Source organism: Callithrix jacchus, chromosome 8 (assembly GCF_049354715.1).
Source record: "Callithrix jacchus isolate 240 chromosome 8, calJac240_pri, whole genome shotgun sequence".
Classification (NCBI taxonomy): Eukaryota; Metazoa; Chordata; class Mammalia; order Primates; family Cebidae; genus Callithrix; species Callithrix jacchus.
In genome coordinates, this window is record NC_133509.1 from 129,101,125 (window position 1) to 129,125,518 (window position 24,394).

Genomic DNA, 24,394 nt, shown 5'->3' on the forward strand with positions numbered 1-24,394 from the left:
TACATCCAAAGTCTTAAATAATGTATTTTATGAGATATATTAGCCCGTTCTCATGCTGTTAATAAAGACATACCCAAGACTGGTATGTAGGAATTTATATAGGAAATTTATATAGGAAAGAGGTTTAATTGACTCACAGTTCCACATGGCTGCAGAGGCCTCATAATCATAGCAGAAGACAAAGGGGAAGCAAGATGTGTCTTACATGGCAGCAAGCAAGAGGGTGTGTGCAGGGGAACTGCCCTTTTATAAAACCACCAGATCTTGTGAGGCTTACTCACTGCTATGAGAACTGCATGGGAAAAATCCACCCCCATGATTCAGTTACCTCCCACTGGGTCTCTCCCATGACATGTGGAGATTATTACAGTTCAAGGTGATATTTGAGTAGGGACACAGAGCCAAACTATATCATGAGGGTATTTTACTTAAATGTTTGAAAAATATTCTATCTTAATATTATTTTTAGTTGAGGGAGAACTGTAGGTTGAATGAAATATCTCCTAGGGTTCTTGGTTGGAAAAAGATGTTTATTATTGTTATTTATTACTTAAAATAGAAACCGAAAAAATTACTATATAGTAACATATCTATAAAGAGAAAATGGAAGCAGAATATCTTTTAACAAATGTGTCAGGTATTTGCATAGAGAAAAGATCTTATATAATTGTGGGACTCAAGACAGGCTTCAAGATGATTGTGTCATTTGAGATCAAACTTAAAGTATGCTAGGATTTTGACAGGCAGAGATGTGTATAGAATAACATTCCATTCACAGCACCAGTCATAAACAAAAGATGATTGTTGGTGTTTTCAGGGAGCAACAGCTAACTAGTTTGGCTGGAGTGTGGAGTAAATATAAAGGAGTAGTGTTAGATGAAACTGTAAGGAAAGGTCAGAGTCATATTTTGGAATGCCAGATTGGATACTTTTTACTTAACATGAATCCACTGTTGATTGTGTGGTGACTTCTGGCCTGTCATCAGTTATACTAGTCAAAACTGTTACGGGAAGTCTGAGGAACTGTCACAGTCAGAGCCTAAGGAGAACTAACAAGTAAATGTTGTGCCGTATTCTGGATGGGACCCTGAGACAGAAAAAGTGGTTATTAGATAAAATAGCAACTACTATGGATTTTAGTTAATAATGTATCAGTATTGATTCATTAACTATAATAAATATAGCATACTTATGTAAGGTGTTAATAATAGAGGAAATTGGGTGAGGGGATATATGAGAATTCCTTATTCTGCCTTCTCAATTTTTCTGTAAATCAAAACTGTTCTAAAAAGACAGTTTATTTAAAAAACATTTATAGTATCTTCAAAAACACTAAATTCTCAGGGACAGATTTAACAAAATGTGCTAGATATACATAAAAACTTTAAAACATTGCTGAAAGAAGCTAAAGACCTAAATAAATGGAGAGATATAACATGTTTATGGATTGAAAAACTTAATATTGTTCCAATGTCAGTTTTTTTTCTAAATTGATCCAGAGATTAGATGAAATCCTAATTAAAATTATAGTAGTCTTTTTGCAGAAACTTATAGGGTGATTCTAAAAATCTGTATTGAAATGCAAAAGGACCCCAGTGTAGTCAAAATAGTTATGAAAAAAAAAAAAAGCTGGATAACTTAAATGTAAGTTTGATTTCAACAATTACTATAAAATTCTGGAAATCAAGACATTGTTTTCTATGTTGTCATATATAATAAGCTGATTTTAACAAGGGCTTCAAGATAAATCAATGATGATAGAATAATATTTTTTTTAAATGGTGCTGGATGGACCAGTTCCTTGAAAGACGTAATTCATCCAGGCATGGTGGCTCACACCTGTAATCCCAGAACTTTGGGAGGCAGAGACGTATGGCTAACCTGAGGTCAGGAGTTCAAGACCAGCCTGACCAGCATGGTGAAACCCCATCTCTACTAAAAATACAAAATTTAGCTGGGCATGGTGGCATGTACCTGTAGTCCCAGCCACTCAGGAAGCTGAGATGGGAATCACTTGAACCCAGGAGGCGGAGGTTGCAGTTAGCCGAGATCATGCCACTGCACTCCAGCCTGGAAGACAGAGAGAGACTCCATCTCAAAGAAAAAGAAAAAGGAAAAGAAAACAGACAATTCAAAACTCACACAAAAAGAAATAGACAATCTGAATAGACATATCTATTAAAGAAATTGAATCAGTAATTAATAATCTTCCAAAACAGAAAACAGCTAGCCCAGATGGGTTCACTGATAAATTCTACCAAATATTTAGGGAATAAATTATACTAATTATCTGCAGTCTCTTTTACAAGATAGAAGCAATGCAAATACATCCTAACTCATTCTGTGAGGTCAACATTACCCTGCTACCAAAATCGAAGTCATTCCAAGAAAGGAATACTACATACCAACATCTCTCATGACCACAAATGCAAAAATCACCAAAACGTATTAGTAAATAAAATCCAACAATATATAAAAAGAATTAGAGACCAAAACCGAGTAGGATTTATCCCAGTTCATGTAATACATCACACCAATAGTCTAAGGAAGAAAAATCACGTGATCATAGTAATACATGAAGAAAAGACATTTGACAAAATCCAACACCTATTCATGATAAAAACCATCAGTAAGCTAGGAATAGAGAACTTACTCAACTTTTAAGGAATATCTACAAAAAAATCTACAGATGACATCACAGTAGTGAGGAACTAGAAGTTTTCTCCCTAAGATCAGGAACAAGACAAAGATGTCCTCCTTTCACCATTCCTTTTTACCATGATACTGGAAGTTCTAGAAAAGGAAAGAAAAGATATACTGATTTTCGAAGGAAGAACTCAAATTGTGTTTGGTCACAGATAACATGGTTATCTATGTAGAAAATTCACAAGAATTGACAGAAACACTTCTGGAACTAAGAAGTGATTATAGCAAGGCTGCAGAATGTAAAGTTAATATATGAAGGTCAATATAAGGTTAATGTACGAAGTTCAATATGTCCTATATTCCAGCAATGAAAAAGTAGGAATTTAAAATTAAAAGCACAATACCATTTACATTAGCACTCAGAGAAGTGAAATACTTAGGCATAATTCTAACAAAATATGTATAAGATCTATATAAGGAAAACTACAAAACTGATGGGAGAAATCAAAGAACTAAATAAAGAAAGAGATATCTCATGTTGATTGCTAGAAAAACTCAATATCGTCAAGGTTTTAGTTCTTCCCAACTTGATCTATAAACTCAATGCAGTCTCAGTCAAAATCCCAACAAGCTATTTGGTGGATATCAACAAACCGATTCCAAAGTTTACCTAGAGAAGAAAAGCCCCAGAATAGCCAACATAATAATGAAGAACAAAGCTGGAAAATTGAAACTACCTGACTTCAAGACTTACAATAAAGCTACAGTAATAAGACAGTGTGGTATCAGCAAAAGAATAGTCAAATCGATTGAAGGAACAGAATAGGGAGCTCAGAAATAGACCTATGTAAGTATAATCACATGATCTTTAACAAAGGAGCAAAGCCAATGCAATGGAGAATAGATAGTCTTTTCAAACATATGCAGATGGACCAATAAGACACCTGCATGCCAAAAAAAGAAAAATGAGATCTTTCACAAAAATTTATTCAAAAATGAGCCACTGTTCTAAATGTCAAATGCAAAACTATAAAATTCCTAGAAGATAACACAGGAGAAAATCTAGATGGCCTTGCTTATGGTAATGACATTTTTAAATACCATGTCAAAGGCACAATCTATGAAATAAAGAATAAGCTGGAATTCATAAAAGTGAAAACTCCTATTTGAAAACTACTGTCAAGAGAATGAGAATGCAAGCCACCGACTAGGAAAAAATGTTTGCGAAACACATAATCTGATGAAGGACTTTTATCTAAAATATACAAAAAACTTATAAAACTTAACAGTAGGAAAACTAACAACCTGATTAAAAAGTGGGTGAAGACTTGAACAGATACCTCACTGAAGAAAATATGTAATTGGAAAATAAGCATATATAAAGATGTTCAACATCATATATCATAAGGTTGATATAAATTAAAACAATGAAGTCCCACGACACACCCATTAGAATGGTCAAAATCCAAAATGCTGACAGCAAATCCTGCTGAGGATGTGAAGCAGCAGGAACTCTCATTCATTGCTGATGGGAATACAGAATGGTGCGGCCACTATGGAACATCAGTTTCTTACAAAACTAAACATACTCTTGCTATGTGATATAGCAGTCATGCTCCTTGGTCTTCATCCATGGAAGTTGAGAACGTATGTTCACACAAAACCCTGCACATGAATGTTTATATAAACTTTATTCATAATTGCCAAAATTTGAGAGCAAACAAGATGTTCTTCAGTAGGTAGATGAATAAACAAACTGTGGTACCTCCAGACAATGGAATATTATGCAGTGCTAAAATGAAATGATCCATCAGGCCATGAAAAGACATGAAGGAACCTTAAATACATACTACTAAGTGAAAGAAGCAAGTTGAAAAGGCAACATTCCTACTATATGACATCCTGGAAAAGATAAAACTGTGGAGACAATAAAATGATAAGTAGTTGTTGGGGGTTGGGAGAAAGGAGAAATGAATAGGTGGAACACAGATAATTTTTAGGGTAGTGAAAACACTCTTTATGATCCTGTAAAGTGATAGAAATGTATCATTCTGTAAAATGATAGAAACTCATTTCTATATTGTCCAAATCCATAGCATATATGCCATCAAGAGTGAACTCTAATGTAAACTGTGGACTCTGGGTGATAATGATGTGTCAATGTAGGTTCATCAATGCAACAAATGTATCACTGTTGGGAGACATGGAAGTTCGGAGGCTGTGTATGAGTGGGGAGATATGCGAAATCTCTGTACCTTCCACTCAATTTTGCTGTAAACTTAAAACTGTACTAAAAAATAAATTCTATTTAAAAAGTGGTGCTAGAATCAATGGATATCCATATTAAAGGAATAAAAACAAAAACAAACCCTGAACCTTAATTCTTTAAAAAATTTGTATAAATTTAAAGCATACAAGTACAGTTTTATTACATGGATATATTACATAGCAGTAAAGTCTGGGCTTTTAGTGTAACCTAATAGTGTACATGTTACACATTAAGTAATTTCTCATCCTTCACCCTCTCTGACACTCCCACCCTTCCTATTCTCCAGTGATGAGTATTCCCCATTCTGTGACCACATGTACATGTTATTTAGCTCCCACTTAGCTGCAAGTGAGAACATGCAGTATCTGACTTTCCATTTCTGTGAATCTCAAATCTTATCTCACACTATACACAAAATTAACTCAAGATGTATTATAAACTTGAGCATAAAGAAAATATAGAAGAAAGACTTTATGATTTGGGAATACACAAAGATTATCTTGACCATAAAACAAAAATATTAACACACTGGACTTGATCAAAATTAAAGCATCTGGGCTTTGAAATAGAGCATTAAAAATAAAAGGCAAGGCATAGAATTGGAAAAAATATCCATATACATTTCAGACTAAGGATTTTTATCCAGAATGTACAAAGACATCTTTATAAAAATTAGGCAACCAATTTTAAAATGGGGAAAAGATTTGAACATGAACTTCACAAAAGTTATACAAGTAATCATTAGGGAAATAGAAATTTAAAAGCAATAAAAAATAAAAGCACCCATGGAGATACTGCTTCACATCTGCTAGAATGTCTAAAACTAAAAAGACACAATATCAAGTGTGTGTGAGGATGTGGAGTAACTCTCCAAAATTCTCATACGTTCCTGGCAGAAATGTCAGGAAGGAAAAGAAATTGTGGACATCAATTTGGTAGTTTCTTATGAAGTTAAGTGTATATTTAGTATGTGACCCAGCAGTTTCACTTCTAGACATTTACTGAGAGGAAACTAAAACATACGTCCACACACAGATTTGTACATGAGTGTTCACAGCAGCTTTATTTGTAACATATAAAAACTGGAAAAAATAGAAATGCCTATCAACAGATATTATGGGTAAACAAATTTTGACATATTCACACAATACCAGTCAGAAATAAAAAGAAAGTATTGATACATAAAACAAGAATGAATTTCAAAATTATGCTGAATGAAAGAAGCCAGACAAAAAAGAGTATGTACTGTATGTTTTCATTTATATAAAATTCTAGGCAATGCAAACTGATTTATAGTTGACAGGAGTGGTTTGGAGAGGGAGGAGGAGGATTGTGATGGGATATGAAGGACTATTTCATAGTGATAGATGTGTTCACATCTTCATTGTCGTGGTCTTCATGGGGCTGTACACATGTCAAAACCTTAACTTTTTGCTCTTTGTTGTACGTAAATTATACCCTCATAAAATTGATTTAAAAAGTGAAAAAGTCAGCTATCATTAACCTTTTCTTCTTTACTTTGGTTACCCTCTTTCTTAGTATATTTGATATGTCTAGCTTTATATGTATTATTACTTTCAGATGATTCATTCCGGACTCGTAATGCCAGTAGTGTTCCACCTTCCTTTTCTCCTAATACTACCTTACCAAGTACTTCCCGTGGGACAGGTAACTCACTTGATCCCAAGAGCAGTGGAAGTAAAGATACACAACCACGGAAAGCTACCTTGTAAGTAATCAAGGGATGTTGGACTCAGTGTATTATCCTATTCTTTTTCTCAACACACTTTTCTTCCCACTTAAGTACTTTCCAAAGAATAGAAAATGTCTATAATGAGAAAATGTTATAAATTAGAAGGTATTATTGTCACATGTGACTCTTATGTTTATATAGAATGACTTATATATGGCAAAGACATTTGTAACCTTAGGGAAACAGAAAACATTTAAATGGCTCCCACTAGTATCTGAGTTCTATTTTTTTTCTATGAAATGTTTGCATTTAGGTTATCTCTAAGAAGACATCCCTTTAAACACCTAGCTTAATGATATGGTATTTAATCACCCAGTGTGCAGAAAGATGGGTACAGCTGATGTCACTTAAGAAATAAGTGGCAGCATGGAACCCAGAATTGTGAGTCCAATAAACTGGAGATATTTACAGACTATATTATGTCTTGAAGTTGAAGTTATAAAGAGCCTCTGTTCTTTTCCCCCATGGTTCTTTTTAATGTGCTATTCATGTCTTCAACTTAAATATTTAAGAGAGGGGTACCATAAAAATCACCATGGTTAGAGACTATATCAAGGCATAAATGATTCAGCCAGGATACCCAAACCATAGTTACAAGTTAGCCATTTCATATAGGACACCGGAACCTTCTGGTTGGAACAGACTTTAAACAAGATTTAGATTTTCTTTTAAATATATGTTTGTGAATACATGGACATTTTTGAATAAAGTTTTTAAAATGCATTGTTTTGTAAAAACTCTATCCCAGAGTCCCTTTTAGGATCTGATTTAGGCTGTTTTGCATTGCTATAAAGAAATACCTGGGACTGGGTAATTTATAAAGAAAAGAGATTTAATTGGCTAATAGTTCTGCAGGCTTTACAGGAAGCATCTGCTTCTGGGGAGACCTCAGGAGGCTTATTATCCTGCTAGAAGGTGAAGCAGGAGCAGGTACATCACATGGTAAAAGCTGGAGCAGGAGAGAGAGCAGGGTTGGGGGAGGTGCCACACAGTTTTAAATGATCAGAGCTTGTGAGAACTCACTATCACAAAGACAACACCAAGCCATGAGGGATCCGCCCCCAAGATCCAAACACCTCCCACCAGGACTCACCTCAAGCATTGGGGATTACAGTTCAACATGAGATTTGGGCAGGGACAAACATCCAAAATATATGTATACTGAATTTTAACTAGTCATTATGTATATACCAATATATATGTATATGCCTAACTTCATTCAAAATTTAGAAATAAGTTTAGAAATAAATTTATTGCATGGAGCTCAAGGAAAGAGGACCAATACGCTATTACAAGAAAGTAACAGTAATAGAAAAAAATGAATAATGCTATGACAGGTTAACAGTGTAAATGCTACTTTTATTTACAGAGAATGCTTTTTAGCTCTACAATTATTGCTCTCATGATTATACTGTGAAAATTCATCTTAAGTCATGAAATCACTGGGCGTGGTGGCTCATGCCTGTAATCCCAGCAGCACTTTGGGAGGTGGAGGCTGGCGGATCATCTGAGGTCAGGAGTTCGAGACAGCCTAGCCAACATGGGGAAACCCTGTCTCTACTAAAAAAATAACAAAAATTAGCCGAGTGTGGTGGCGCGTGCCTCTAATCCCAGCTACTCCGGAGGCTGAGGCAGGAGAATCACTTGAACCTAGGAGGTAGAGGTTGTAGTTAGCCGAGATCATGCCGTTGCACTCCAGCCTGAGCAACAAGAATGAAACTCAGTCTCAAAGTCATGAAAGCAGAGGCAGGGCATGGTAATGGTGTATAGAGAACATGAGCCTTGTGTGCCTCCTTCCCAGCAGCAGCTAAGTGGCTGTGCAAAGTTCAGCTCAGCACACTGGCCCTCACTGTGCATGTCTGTCACATGACAGGGCCGCCTCATGGTTCCTTTTCTAAGGTGCCTTCTAGCTCTGGCATCCTGAAATCTTCTTTCTTACCCTAAGTTTGCTTCCTCTCTGTTTGCCCTGAAATACTTCTGTTGAGGAATTATGTTGATGTTATTTAGTAACATCAAAAGTAATATATTTTCTTGTCCGCTTACTATATATTTTTTAAATGCCATAGGCATTTTTTACAGTAAAGACCATTGAAACCCAATATATTTATGCCAGTTGTTTATTTCAGATTACTCTCTTTATCTGTTCTTTCATTGTTGAGCATGCTTTTCCTTTTCATAGATTGAATTTTCTCTTGTTCTACATAAAAAATGTGTAATTATTTATATAATTTATATATATGTATAATTGATTAAAAAGTGAATCTAGAAACAAATATTTTGATAACAAATCACATCGGGTATATTTTTTCTTTTCTGATTCTAAAGGAAGAATGTTGATATCTTCAGTTGCTTTTTAACATGTAACTGGATATACAAGCTTGTAACTGTATTTCCATCTGATGTGGCATTTAATGGATCCCTCCTGACTGCACACTGCCACATGGCTGGATGGGTGATGATATCCATGTTGGTTGTTCTTTTGTGAAATAGTATCCACAATTCAAAGCAGGCCATATCCAAATGAAAATATGTTCTTTTCATTTAAAATAAGCCTGTGAGGTGATTTGGAGAGTATAAATTATCTCAGTTTTTGCTTCTCAAATTCTATGTAATTCATTCCCAAGCTTTTCAGTGTTATTGAGATGACACATTTGGTATTTAGGAATATTAGCATCTTAAAGGAAGCATAGATCTGTATTATATCTTGTCTTTTAAGGCAGGTCATGTATTTATGCCTGTGTAACTTCCATTATGGCTATACAAAATTAAAAATGTAGGAAAGTATGAATTAAATTGAATGCTATGTTAGATTTACACAGAATTTTTAGTAATTAAAGATAATTCCAAATAATCTTTGATGTGTAATTCATTTTTTCTATTAATGAGAATTCTAATGTATTAGATTTATTCCAAGTAGAGTATCTATTTTTAATTTACTTTGTAAACATTATATGAATAACATTTTTCATGTTTTTTTCTTTTCTCTCTTTCTCACTCCCTCCTTCCCCACCCTCCCTCTTTTCCCAAAGAAAATCCAGGAAATCCAATCCTTAAATCAACTGCTTGATGAAGGAGGCAAAAAAAAGGCAGCAGGAGATAATGTGATTGGTGCACAAAAGCTAAAGCAATGGCTGGGGCTTTGTTTTTAAATTTTGGGGGTTTTTGTTTGTTGTTAATGAGCAGAAAGAGAGATATAATGACAGCTGATGTACTTTCCATGTTTCAAATTAGATTCCCTAGGAGGTATAATATATATTTTTTGAATAATAATGTGGTTACAGAATTCCAGTGTTATAGTGAAGTGTAATGAAAAACATCTCTAGGTATCTGCTTTCACCACTGCTGCAAAAGAGAAAAGTCTGCATTTATTTGTGCAGGAAACCAGCTATTTAATTGTTCTAGAGTTTTAGCATTTAAAAATTCTATGAAAGTCTACATCAGCTGAAATTGTCCTAGCTTGATAATCACTTGAAAGAGGACTTAGAGGGTAAGAAAGATATTGCATTTTCTCATGACTCTCCAAACCCACTTGAAAAGTCACACTGAAAGGATGCAAATAGCCGTCTTTGATGTTGGCAGCCCTCCGGATTGTGGAGATAATATGTTGTACCCAGACATTCCCAAATTTAAATTTGGCAATGAAAATTCCACAAAGATTTCTGATAACTTTGAACTATAAATACCTTAAAAATAATAGATTGATGATTTTCTTTATTTCTTAGAGAATTTGTTTTATAAATACTTTGTTTACATTTTAGATTGTACTTGTCCTTATTTAATTTAAAATGATGAATCTAGTCTGAATCAGCTGTTACTCCAAGCTATCAGGCTTAAGCTATGTCAATAGCATTTGTTTGTGCTAATGCTAATATTTCCATCTAAATTTGCCTGTGGAACATATACAGTCTTAATTTTAAACTGTCAGTTCTTGAGAGATACTGTATGAAGCTATTGTCAGCTTCTCTATTTCAAAATCAAGCATATAACTATATTGATACTAGAAAATACTTGTTTTTTTTTAAATATATCAATGTATGGTAACGATGGTCTAATTTGTGAATGCACATGTGTGTGAGGTTAATTTTTATAATGTGAAATAATGAATAATGAATTTACTCAAAATAAAACATAGGTTAATAAGATACCTGTGTTTGTGAAAAAAGTTTTAAATACTTTCCTGCAGTTTTTATTCTATAATTAAAGAGTAAGAAAGTTCATTTGTAGGTAGTGAATAAGAGAAATATTTCAGCGTCAACTATAAGAGCACAGTTACTCAGTGTAAGAGCTTTTCATGCCATTTGTCTTTCTTTTTCCTTCCTTATGCCTTCTTTTTGGCTATTTTTAGTGATGCTTAATAATATACTTTGCCAAAGGACAACCAGATAAATGGAGTTGTTATTATTCATTTTGTCAGTAGTTACAATTCAGTAGGTATGAGAATTTGACAGTACTGGTAAAGTAATCAGTACACTCACTGTGGATTTCATTTAACTGTTTTCATTATGTCTCCTACTAGCACCAATAATGTGGAATTGAATATATTAAGATCTGGAGAATTTGGTACATAATGAGACATAAAAATTGCATCCATTTTTCTGGTGCTTTGATTTATAGTCAGCGTTTTGTTAAATAAAATGGAGAATTTCAATTTATTTGTTAAATAGTAAATTTAGCAGAATTATAAGTTTTTATTTCCCATCATGCAAATGAGAGAAAGGGAAAATGATTTGACTGAGAAAAACGGCTACTACTTATAAAGCTCAGAAATGTAGAGCAGTCAGTTGCAGTCTTGTTCCTAGGCACTAAATTATCAAAACAGTTAATCAGATTTACTTATGGAAGTTTATTTATTTATTTTTTTTAAATGGAGTCTTGCTCTGTCATGTGGGCTGGAGTGCAGTGGCTCAATTTTGGCTCACTGAAACCTCCACCTCCTGGGTTCAAGCAATTTTCCTGCCTCAGCCTCCTGAGTAGCTGGGATTACAGGCACGTGCCACCATGCCCAGCTAATTTTTTTTTGTATTTTTAGTAGAGATGGGATTTCACCATGTTGGTCAAGGTGGTCTTGAACTTCTGACCTCATGATCTGCTGGCCTCAGCCTCCCAAAGTGCTGGGATTACAGGTGTGAGCCACCGCACCTGGCCAGAAGTTTTTTTTTTAACAGAACATGACATTTCCTAAAATCTTTGAAATATTTGTTAAAATTATACTTCCAAGGACAGATATATAGAAACAGAATAAAAAAAAATTGGTGACAGTTATGAATATCTACATGTATCTCCATTTATGCCAGAAACAAGATGGATACTTTTGTGAAAGTTCTCACTTTAACAACTTATCAAATTGATTCTTTAAACTAGTTGCATGACAAAGAAAAATCTCCCTCCATCTGTACCTGTAGGGAAAAGGGACATCTTCATCATCATTTTGTTAATGATTAAAACTTGCATTTTTAAGAATAAGTCCACAAATTTCACTAGTTAGCCTTATAAGCCAAAAAACTTTTACTGCAGAAATGGAGATAGGGCTATAAAGGATTTTACTTAATAGAGGTTAAATAAGGAGCACATAAAATTTTTCATTATAACCTCATGTACATTTAAAAAATCATTTCTATTATTTGATTTCCTGAACTTGAATATCTTAGTCTGGAGATGAGTCAGTTTTGCCATACAATTAGTGGATGTATGAGAAATCTTTGAAATGAAACAGACTCTTCAGCTTGAGTAGAAATTTTACAATGAGGATAAAATGAATTAGATTAATTCAGTAACCTGTTCTCAGTTGTTACAGCATGTATGTGTGAGAGTGTGTGGTTGAGTGTAGGAACAATTTTTTATTTTTGAGATAGAGTCTTGCTCTGTCACCCAGGCTACAGTGCAGTGGCACAATGTCAGCTCATTGCAACCTCCGCCTCCCAGATTTAAAGCAGTTCTCCACCTGAGCCTCCTGAATAGCTGGGATTACAGGCGCATGCCACGATGCCTGGCTAATTTGTATTTTCGGTAGAGATGGGGTTTCACCATCTTGGCCAGGCTGATCTTGAACTCCTGACCTTGTGATCTACCCACCTTGGCCTCCCAAAGTTCTGGAATTATTGGTGTGAGCCACCGCGCCCAGCAGGAACAATTTTTAAAACTTGACACTTATATGTAGTGAGGACTTGTACAATGTTAAGATTTTCTCTGCTCAGTCGGAAACCCGGAATTTGTGTGTGTGTGGGGCGGGGGGCGGGTAAGTTACATTTTTTATTGGTCTGTGTTTTTCAGTGATGCCTGTGTACTTGGGAAATCTAAAACAATGTCTTAGGAACTTCTTAAAGCAAATGTGGGGGAACATTAGAAAATACATTTAAAATATAGAATAGGTTCATTTTCTACCTTAAAGAGTAATAAGTTAAATACAGTTATTATGCTGTTGTTGCCTTGTTGTTTTTTATCTGCATGTTTTTGTGTCTTTCAATAATAATGCACCTTTTTATAACTGGGTTTGGCCATACTGATTTCAGCGGGTATTGTGTTCTCACAGACTTTTTTTTTCCAGATTTCATTTCTTAAAAGTGGGAAATTTGACTGAATTCTACTTTATTTTTCTTTCTACTATTTTTCCACAAACAAATCTGACTAATTGAACACAAACAAGTGACTTAAGAATGTCAGAGTTAGTCCTCTGTCTTTGGCCCTCTAGGGCCTAGAATTGCCTGTCTCTTCATGAGTCTCAATTAGTGCTCTTGGAATGAATACAGAAATGAATTTGGTTTTATTATGCAGTCTAAATACTGACTTTTCATTATTCTAAAGCCTGGATTGATTTTATAAATAACCTGGAATTATGAAAAGTCAGTATTTAGACTGCATATTAATATTACCTATTCATATTACTCTGAATTACATTAATCAAACAACTAATCAATAAATGAATTTTAGATTTGTTTAAACATTAGGTAGCAGACAGAAATTCAATTAGGCATTTAGTAAACATAGCTGACACTCTATTCAAGATTCTCTGAATATACTCTCTTTTGTTTCTGTGACAGAAAATGACTGCCTAAGGAAAATCAGGGATATTTGCCATTTCCCTTTTCACCCTGGGACAAAGTTTGTGCTTATGTTCTGTTTAACCCCCACAGGTAGCTGTAGTGCATGCTCTCTGTTTACCTGGTCCCCATTACATGTTTTAGACGGAAGGAAGGAAGAGTGAAAAGGGCTCGGGGACTAGACTCAGGAAAGGAAGGCCTCTGACTGCCACTGCCACACTGGGAGACCTTGGACAAGTGTTTTCTTCCCACTGAGATATAAGGTATGACTTATCCACTAGATGCAGAAGACAGTTCCCAAGACTGACAGTACTATAAGGGCTCATGAAGGTGTTTTGCTTAGTGCCATGTGCTAGATATAGAACTTTGAAGCTAGATAGACAACTTTGAAAGACAAGTATATTCATCTTTGTACCAGTGCAGCCATAAAACATATATACATGAAGGAAGGAGGAGTCTACAAGGGTAAAAGTGCCTAGGGCCCATGAAAGTAAGAATGTGGAACTGTTTCTGGGTCCCTGTTTCTTTCCTCTGTAAAATGAAGGTAATCTGTGATTCAACCAATGGCCTCTGCCATGTGATTTGATGCACCATGGCAGCAAATGCTGTGAACAGGACTGATTAGAGCTGTTTTCTTCTGATTTGAGCCAGCAAGAAATGGTTCCATAATAGGTTAAAATAAAACACTGACTTTGCACCACAGAGAAGTAAAGAGAGAGAAGCACGTGACTCAAGGAGAATATGTACATGTCTTTCTCCCAAAGGCTTTATCTTGACATAGTGTTCTCACCTACAACTTTTGAAAAATCCAAATATGTGAGCAACAGAGAAAAGATATTCTACTCAGCTAGTCTTCAGCCAAATAAGTAAGGCTCTTAGAAACAGGTAAAATACCAGACAGATTGCACAAACATCTTAAAAATATATATATCAATTTAATGCATTTGTAGTAGTCCTCCCTTATCCATGGTTTTGCTTTCTGCAGTCTCACTTAACCATGGTCAAGTGAAACATTAAATGAAAACATTAAATGAAAAATTCCAGAAATAATCTAAAAGTTTTGAGTGGCATGACATTCTGAGTAGTGGGATGGAATCTTGCATCGTCCTGTTATGTCCCACCCTACCCGGGATGCAAATTCTCTCCTTGCTCAATGTCTCCACACTATCTATGCTTCTTGCCTGTGAGTCACTTAGTAGCCTTCTCTATACTCAGTTTGAATGTCATTGTATTGCGGTGCCTGCATTCAAGTAACTCATTTTACTTAATATTGTTATTGTTAATCTCTTAACTGTGCCTAATTTCTAAATTAAACTTTATCATAGTTATGTATGTGTAGGAAAGAATATATATAAAGTTCAGCACTATTCACCGTTTCAGGCATCTGCCAGGGGTCTTTGAGTTTGTCCCCCTCAGATAAGTGGGGACTACTCTATTTATTTGAGAACACCCTAAACTAGTTAAGAACAAAAGGCACACTCTCCTGCCATCCATGGCTGGTATCCTGTGTGGGTTTGATACTTCAGATTCAGCATCTACTGCAGCACTAAGTGCTTATACATGTCCTGAATCATAGGAGAGTTGGATTCACCACCCTGCCCAGAAACAGAAGCATTCCAGAGGTTTCTTCATAGATCATGAAATGAAATGGCCGGTCCACTTTGATGACAGGAGGCATGGAATAAGCAATAATTTCTGACAGCGTTCCTGCCACTGCCTCAGTGCCCCTTTCATCAACTTCAATCACTGCTCTTTGTAAAACCTGGAAAAGGAAGTAATGTGAAAAACCATTTGTGTGGCAGTGCAAAGGAGGAATTAATTGATCCCCTTGAAATTCTTCACACGGGTCCTATCATGGGGTCATGCTCCTGGTATTTAGTGGAGCAGGCCCATCTATGTTAAGAGGAGTGGTCTGGGGTTGCACCAGGGACTGCCACAGGAGTAGACCTCAGGAAACCAATGTGATGTATTGTGGAATATGTGGAACACATTCTGTGTGTGGATTCAGGATGCACACATGCATGAAATAAATGTTTATTGAGTATGTACTTTATGCTACTAATTCTTGAGCTGAGCTGGTGCTCCTAAAAGGTTTTCAAGCTGCCTGGATCCCTTGAATCCTCTTATTTTCCTTTTGGCAGGCAAGGTGGAGGCAGGGAATGACTAGTTTTCTGTATTGGCTTCCCAGCACCTGGTACTACTCTGAGGCATTTTCTGGGCAAAGCCCATGGGTCCCTGGAGCCTTTCTGAATTCTGGCTGCCTGTATTGTGACTGCTTGCTATGTTTGGGAGGCCCTTTTTTTTTTACAGGAATATGATGGGATATCAGTGATGTACCTATATAATTACTGTATTATAAGAGATAATGAAAACATTCATGTAATTACACTGATTTTCACTCCAGGAAATTCTCTGATTTCCTAGAGGAAAATTAACTCCCCAGAGCAAACACGGGAGAATATTTAATGGTTTACAATTTAAATTTCATCATGACCCTTCATAAACCAGCAGTGCATTTCAGTTTTCCATGTGTTTGTAGCAGAAACACTTTCAGGTGCTGGTCTGCAGGTTGTTTAATTGTCTTATCTCCCTTGAGGTGGTAAGACCCAATTCCAGGCCACGGTTGCCCTACTGTGTCCTACTTAAGTGGATGTCATTTTTAGTCTCTCTTGGAATGCAAAATTGTAATTGTATGAGAAAATGCTAACCAAACCCCACAGCTAAGGAAGAATGTAGAGAGGTGTAACTGCCATTTGGAAACGCTTAGGAGCATTTTTATAGTGAAGACTGGAGTTTCCTACTGGCATTAGTGGCCATGGGCCAGCAATGCTAACTAGTTCCTGCAACACGCACAACTGCTCTGGACAACAGGCAGTTCCCCTCAAAACCAGGGAACCTTCCACGGAGAAACACTGAGTAACTGAAGGGATTCTATGTAGATAGTGGCTGAACTTGTACTTAGTACTTTTAGAGTGAGGTCGAAGTTACAGGTTTCTCTCTCTATATATACCAATTTTAGCCATTTGTGGACTGGGCAGCTTTTCAAAGAAATGGTGAGTTTCCTGTCACCAGAAGCATGAAGAGGAAGAGGGAGAAGTTGGAGGCCTATTTCACAGGGCGACGGAGGGTATTTTCACAAGGAGGGAGAAGTTGGGATCATGATGTCTAGGTATCATGGTAAAGGTGGTGTAATTTCATGAACTATTCAAGTTGTATTCAACATAAATGATGGCGAATCTGTAAACCAGTTCCATTTCAGGGGCAAATTTCTCTCTGAGCACTTTAAGCAGAGGGAGAGAGGTCTACTTAAATTAAGTAGATTTATTAGGTATTTTAATGAAGTCACTTGGAATTCTTAAAACATCCAGCTTGGGTGCGATTGCAAGTATTTGGGATTTAAATCTAATTTTCTACTACAATTAGGTATTTTATCAAAATTCAGTGGTTTGTAAAAACATTTGTTTTCATGACATTTCCTGCTGAGGTTGGGCTCTGATGAAAGATCCTGACTTACCCTGGATACTTGGAGATTTCTTTCAGTAGCTGAGAGTTCACTAAGGTCAGCCCAGGGTGAGAAGATTCTTCTGATTCCCATCTGCTTAAGCAGCTCATGCATCTCATATTTCTGATCTAGCTTGAATTTGGGGAAAAAAACTTCCATGTTTCTGTGGTACAAGAACAGATAACAGTGAAATATAAACAAAGCCATAGTCTATGGACACTAAAAAGGTCACAATTTTTTTTCTTTAAGATGATTTCCATTAATGAGTCTTTCAGTTGACTGTGTAGCTCACGCCATTCTTTTGCAATGGTCTATCTCAGGGAAAATATTTCTAGCTTATCAAATAGTACTTCAGTTTCAGTGAACGAGTTTTATTCCTCAGCTAATGATTTACATTCTCTTTAGCAAAGTACCTATGTGTTCATTTCCTGATATTTTAAAAACAACCTGAATTGACAGCTGCTTTCAGCAATCCTGCGTTCTCCTGGATATTGGCCGTTTCCACTTCCTGGACTCTGCAGACTCCAGGAGTCTGGGGATGGACGCGGAGGGGAGTAAGGAAAGCTTTCAACCCCTACCCATCTTTAGCCAGATAAACTCTTAATATCATCTATTTTGTATACTGGGGTCTTAAAATATGTTGCTTTGAAAGATGAGTTCTGTGGCTCAAAAAAAAAAATGTGAAAACTACAAATTGATACTAACTTAGTCTTTTTAAAGTCCCAATTTCTTAATCCATGAAGTGCAGACAAAAATATTAATACCAGTTTTACAGGATTGCTCAGAGGAGTATTATATGTTAAGTACCAGAGCAGTGTCTGCTGTATAGTAGGGTCTTGGTAAGTATGAACTCCCACCTACACACTATTTCTTTATTCTCTCTCTGTTGCACAGTTGGTCTGGGCTGTCAGACTGGAACATAATTGAGGACATGACATGTCTTGAAGATAATAAACTTATTCATTCAGCAAACATTTCTTGAGGGCTTATGATGTTTGGGGTTCTTTGTTAGGTGCTAAAGATATGAAGAAAAATTAAAGAGGAACAATGAAGATAAAACTAATTCTGGGGACCTTTAGCTGGACTTATCTCTGCCAAAATCTGGGTCACAGAATTCAGAAGTGATAGCCATGGAATTCATATTGCAGCCATTTTCCCAGCATTAATACCTATTTTTAATGGACTGTTTGTCTTCCTTCAATAGAACATAAGCTCCATGAGGACAGGGACTTTTGCCTGATTTGTTTGCTGATGGATCCCTGGCATCATACTTATATCTCAGTAGCAGAACATGAAGTACTGGTGGACTCAATGAATGAATCAGGCACTCTGACAGATGCTGAGGATTGAGTGGAAGAAAATGCTGTGCTGCCCTCAAGAAGCTTATAGGTCACTGGAGGAGATGGGCATTAACTCACGAAATTGTGCTGAGTGTTTGCAAGTATGGAAAGGTAGAGTTTGTATAGGGTAAGGGCAAGAGTTGTACCTGGTTTTCATGTTTCTGAGCCATGTCTCCACCAAGTCTGTGGTCAGGTAGTCTTCAAGGGCGAGGTGATCATTCGTTTTCTCCATGAGGATCACCAGCATGGTGGCATTTCCTCGGTAGGGCAGTTTGAGGACATGACAACGAAAATTCTTATCAAAGGTGGAGGCAAACTTGCCTGTGCCGTACATCATGGGCACCTTAATAGTCTTGTACTTGTCCAGGTGGAAAGTGTCAGCTTCAGTGAAGACAGGGTCAAATGGAGTCAGCCATTTCCCTGAACAAGTAAGAGAAGAACTCATTGCAGAAATCCCCTCTTTGAAAAGCATTGTTCTTGCTTAAATAATAGGGAGCATTCTGTCTCCCTTCTTGTTTCAACTAGGAAAGGTGTTCCCAATCGGGTTCACTTTTCCACAGCTCAGGCAGGCAAAATAGATTTCCTCAAAGCCTCAAATGACAGGCTTTTCTCTGGCCTCTAGCCCAGCTAGTAAAATACAGCTCCACTCACAGGCCCTACTGGAATTGCACATGAAAGAAAGGAAATGTTTCCCAACAATCCCTGGCTCCCCTCACTGTCCTGGACCTGAACAGAATTCACAGTCGTTCCCTCAGAGTTGGCTCCAGCTTAGAGAAGACAGCCTTGGCCTGGTTCCTCTGACTGCTACTTTGTCTCATTCATACCAGGCAGAAGCACACTCGGAGTCCAAGGTGTCAGGAGTGATACTTCTCACCCACCCACTGTTTAGTGTGGTTCTGAGAGAAGGGGCCCCACAATGCAGAGGCCATCATCAGGCAGGTGCAGGACTTTACCCAAATGTCTGCCCTGGGGGTGTGGCCTGGCTGGTGGTAAAGTGGCTCCCCCTGCCTGGGCTTTCCAAGTCTGGTGCCAGCTCTGTGAAAGTGGCGTCCAACCCACATCCAGTGCCTCATTAGGGAGGCAGGGTTGGACAGAACCTAGAATCGGGGTCAGGAGGCCTTTGGGTTTTGCCTCTACCATTTATTGCAATCAAGCTAACCTCTCTGAGCTGCTTTCATCTTTAGAAAGGAGACAACAACTCCTACTCTACCTACTGATTGGCAGTTAGGAAGATGAAATAAACAGAGCTAATAGATATTCAGTGTCTACTATGTGCCAAGCACATCTGGTACTTTACATTCAGTGTCTCATTTAGCCTCTATAGTAGGTGGAGTGTCCCTATTTCCTATAATTAGAATCTAAGGGCAGAAAGTTTGTCACTTGCTCCAGGTCAAAAAAGTAAAAATGAAGGAGAAATGGTGCAATTCTAAATCTCTCAGATAATCCCCCGCCTTTTTTGGGGTGGTAGGGATGACCCTATGCTTCTAAACATTAGAGGGGAGCTGTGTAGAATGCTCTGAAAATTATAAGCACTACAAGCATATGGGATACTAGGGCAGGGTCTCAAATGACAGCATCTGGCACTGTTCAGTATGTGTATTAATCTGTTTGTGAAACCTGAAAACATACTCATAGAAAATCACTTAGCCGTATGTTGGCCTAACGGAAGGAAACGGAGAGACAGTCATAGGGCCCTGTGGCCTTGGGAGAGCAGAACATTATCAAAGTACCTTTGAACAAGATGTAATCCACAATCATTAATTTGGTTTCAGGATTAATCTCATCAAACAGTTTGGGAATTTTCCCCCGAGTCTCTTTGTTAATATAATGATTCATGAGCCCTTTGGCCTGTGAGGCATTGCGAAAATTCATAGGCACACACTCTGTATCGAAATACCTCTTGGATAAATTGAGGAAGGTCTCTTTGACATCAAAATCCTTGTGGATGAAGGCAAAACTCCCCTGGGCAAGGCCCAGCTCCTGATTGCGGGAGAGGGTTTCTCTGAGTCGCCTAAAGAGGGAAGGCAGGAGCCCGGGCTTGGTGGGGTTCAGGGTCTGCAAGTGGAGCCCTCTCTTGATCTGGGCTTTGGTGGGTCCTGTGGCCCCCAGCATCAAGCCTGCCATGGCCAAGGATATGCCAAGTGGAGAGAAGACCATGTTGCCATCGTGCCTCATGGAGATCTTCCGCAGCAGGCTGAATCCGAAGTTTGAAGTCTCCTTTGCAAGTTGCTGCTCTCTGGCTGTCAGCCAGGCTTCGTCCTCCTTGCTGGCCGCCTCCTCATCCTCCTCTTCCTCCCTGGGTGCCTGCACTACCCTGCTGGTCTGGTTCTGAGGGGCCGGGGCCTCTGGAGACTGAGGACTAGGGACCAAGCCAGGTACCAGCCATACCTGTGCCAGGAGGATGGGGAGCAGGAGGCTTGGCACTACCTTCATGTGGTCAGCTGCAGAGGCCAAAGACTGCCTCCCTTCAGCTGCAAGACTTCCTGTGGAGAGGAGAGGATAGAGATGGTTTTAACACCGTCTAAAATGTCTTTGTGGATAGTAAAAGCTTCTTTAGGAACGCTGCCTCCTTTCTGTGGCTCAAGTAGGTTAGCCCTGCCCCAGGGAGACCTGGAACAAGTGTGGGTGACATTGGCTCATTCAAGGAGGGGGCATTATTTCACAGAGCAAAACCTCATCCAGTTCCCATTTCCTGCCAGGCTGGCAAGCAGCTCAGTCCTGACCCCTTTTCCATTCATCCAGTCTCCTTCCTGAGGGCCAGGGCAGAGACCCCACCCTGGGAGCAGGAGGCAGCACAGAAGGTGGGGGTCTGAGCAGGTGGAATTGGGGGTCCTCACACACCTTTCCCTGATCTGTTTCATTCATTACCCTGACCATCCAGCTGGGCGACCAGTCTTGCCCTGTGCCCTGTTTGGCTGGGGATTGGAGTGCCTGCATGGCCACTGGGCAAGGAAGGGGGAAAGTGCTGGAGCTTCATTGGATTTTTTATCGAAATTCTTGCACTACATCTCTGCTACGCAGTTCCTTGGAGGTCTTCCTTCCTATAGTTGAGGCTCTCAGGTAGCAGGAGGCACTGCGATTCATGCAGCCTATGGCTGGGCTCCCTCCCAGCCCTCATAGCCACCTGGGCTGCCTGCTGGCTCTATTGCCCAGGTGCACAGCGTGAGAGCCACACTTCCTCACCATTAGCTGTCCCCCGACCCTGCCATCACCTTTCAGGTTCCCTCTATGTCCTGGGACACAGGGCCTGGCTCCCGAGCACTTGCATGTTTTCCATCCAAATACATGGCTTGGGTTGGACTGGGCCACCTGACTGTGTCCAAACTCAGTTCTGGTGTTCAGCCACACAGCAGGCCTGATACCAGAGGCTGGCTGGGCAGGACCCCCGAGATGCCTGCCCTCCCTCATCCTCTCTCTGGACCCTCCCCTGGGTCTGGGTGGGGCAGGATACCCAGTCCAGTGGATGCCAGGTGGATGCTGCCAGCCTCATGATAATTCCCATCAGCAGAGACCCTTATTCTTGACCAGGTGTCACCTGAAGCAAAATGCGGTGGCAGGCAGAGCTCCCAGGCCTCTTTTCCCTGATGCAGAGGCTGAGTCTGTATCTATGCCTGGGACAAAACTGCCTTCTTGCTTATGCTGAAGGGCACTCCGGAATTCAGAGCCTCACTCTGCAGTCTGAATGGCACTACTTTCTACCCTACAGAAGCAGTGAAATAACTTGCACTGTTATGGGGCCCAGCATGTTGCTCCTTGCTTAGTCTGAATGGCACTCCAGAATTCAGGGCCTCACTCTGCAGTCTGAATGGCACTACCCTCTACCCAACAGAAACAGTGAAATAACTTGCACTGTGTTTCCCAAAGGACATTGTGGAGGAAATTCTTGTGGATTCTAAATGGCAAATCCGTGTTCAATAGGTCACTCGGGTATTGTACATGTTGGGTAAATACCTCTTTCAGTGTAAATGCACCCATTTCATGCTTTTATTATGGGCTGAATGTGGCCCCCCGAATTCATAAGTTGAAGCCCTAACCCCAGTGTGATGGCAGTAGGAGTTGGGGGCCTTGGGAAGTGATTAGTTTAGATGAGGTCATGAGGGCAAGGCCACTGTGACAGCACTAGTGCTGTTAGAAGAAGAGAGACCAGACAGACCAGCCCCGCTCCGCACCTCCTCTCCACAGGAGGACACGGTGAGAAGGGGGCCATCTGCAAGCCGAGAAGACAGCCCCACCCTGACTCAGACTTTCAGCCTCCAAAACTGAAAGAAATGATGTCTTTTGAAGCCACCCAGTCGGTGGTGTTAGGGCAGCCTGAGCTAAGATGATGACGTGGTATTGTTTAGTGCTACTTTCTACATTAAGACCACACAGAATACTCCTGAATTCAAGGTTACTTCTCCCTATCACAGTGGTCCGGAAATTGGCCTGGCATGCCAACCAGATGTCGCTGCTTCCAAATGCTGAGTCTTACCTCCCTGCTGGTGAAGATTGTCCTGCTGTCTGCAGAGTGGCAGCCCCGTAATCCCCAGCTGCACCTGGACACGTATCCCCTAAGGTCTTTGCTCATCTACCCAACTCTTTGGAGTCCAGGCCAGGAGTGCAGGAGGCACTCCTGGACTAGGGCACCATCCAGCATGGTGAGGATGCACTTTCCTAGACAGAACTCGGGCAGTGAGGAATCATCAGCTCACCTGCCACTTCTCAGCCCTGGGACAGCACATACCCCCACCTCCCCTCAGGCCTGGGAAGGGGATGCCCACTCATTCCGGCATTGAATTGATGTGGGTGAAATGTCAAGCCTTTCAACCTCTTTCCTTTGGCCTCCTTCCAGCAGAGAAGCCCCTCGTGTCTAGAATTTGCTTCTCGTCCCACTCCAGCCCCCAGTCTGGATGTGCAGTCCCTATGGAGTGCCAGATGGAGGCCTTTGCACTGCTCAGCCACACAGCCCTTACCTTGGTGCCCACCCAGAGATGAGAACATCTCTCCCAGTCCCTTCTGGTTAGACTCTTTGAAGGTCTCCTGTAACCCACTACCTCTTACCAGTGTGTGGCCTCGGGTCCTGGGAAAGTCCTTCATTCAGAGCAAAAACCAAAGCTTCAGCTTTGCAGCCCAGAACCTTCAGCAAATATTTGCTATTCCAAAGTTTGATCCTCCATGGGATGGTTACTGATTAACATCCTGCTTGTGATGGTGGCATTTCCAAAAACCAAAGACCAAGTGGGAGGCTTCCTGTACCCACCAGTTCCTCCTATAACCCGGAGCATGACCCACATCCCATCACGAGGGCTTCTGTCTTGCAACTCAAGGCTTGGCCTCAGTGTGATTCAGCTCCTTCTGGGTGGGGTGTGGGGGATTTCTCTTGAGTTGTTATGGGTGCCAAACACCTCTAAAAAGAAGGCACTGGGGGATCCCACAGATGCTTCCTGAGACCCCAACCTGGTACTGACACGATGGGGGTATGGGTTGGGGGGGCACAGCAGAGATGTTTTGAGACTTGCTCTCTCAGCCCCTAAGGAACTGGTCAGTCCAGTGAGGGAGGCAAACAAAGTACATCACTACTTAGAGTACTTAGCTCCTTTCAAGGTAAATTTCCTGCTTCACAATGTTGCTAGACTCCAGATTGAATTGTCGGGTACTCAGAGTCGAGGCTGGTGGAGACCCTTTATGGAAAAACTTCTCAGACTTCTCAGATCCTCTTTTTTATAACTAAATATTTTGTTATGTGTCCCTTAATACTATGCTTGAAGTGAAATGTATACCTAATATAACCCACAAAATTAAAAAAAAATAATGCTCTAGGGAGAATATGGAGGCATAATAAAAGAGAATAATGTGTCCCTGACTATG

At 39.4% G+C, this 24,394-nt stretch overlaps 2 protein-coding genes across 12 annotated transcripts in view; one reads left to right on the plus strand and one right to left on the minus strand.

Moving 5' to 3' along the window:
- Positions 1 to 13,152, plus strand: part of PPP4R4 (protein phosphatase 4 regulatory subunit 4) — a 116,989-nt gene extending 103,837 nt beyond the window's left edge. For 6 of the 11 annotated variants that reach the window (XM_078335688.1, XM_078335689.1, XM_078335690.1 and 3 more), the window contains 2 exons: positions 6,497 to 6,644; positions 8,994 to 10,765. In XM_078335688.1, coding sequence (XP_078191814.1) covers positions 6,497 to 6,644; positions 8,994 to 9,153 — 308 coding nt within the window. In that variant the 3' untranslated portion in view covers positions 9,154 to 10,765. Of the gene's footprint in view, positions 1 to 6,496; positions 6,645 to 8,993 lie in introns of all 11 variants that reach the window. The other 5 variants (XM_078335691.1, XM_078335692.1, XM_035261365.3 and 2 more) reach the window with 1 other exon arrangement.
- Positions 13,153 to 14,620: 1,468 nt separating this feature from the next.
- Positions 14,621 to 23,667, minus strand: SERPINA10 (serpin family A member 10). Its single transcript, XM_002754245.7, has 5 exons — positions 23,588 to 23,667; positions 20,278 to 21,030; positions 18,694 to 18,967; positions 17,220 to 17,370; positions 14,621 to 15,467 (listed from the first exon to the last, which is right to left on the minus strand). The coding sequence occupies exons 2-5, from the start codon at positions 20,978 to 20,980 to the stop codon at positions 15,276 to 15,278; spliced, it is 1,320 nt and encodes a 439-aa protein (XP_002754291.1). The 5' UTR covers positions 20,981 to 21,030; positions 23,588 to 23,667; the 3' UTR covers positions 14,621 to 15,275.
- Between the last annotated feature and the right edge of the window lie 727 nt (positions 23,668 to 24,394).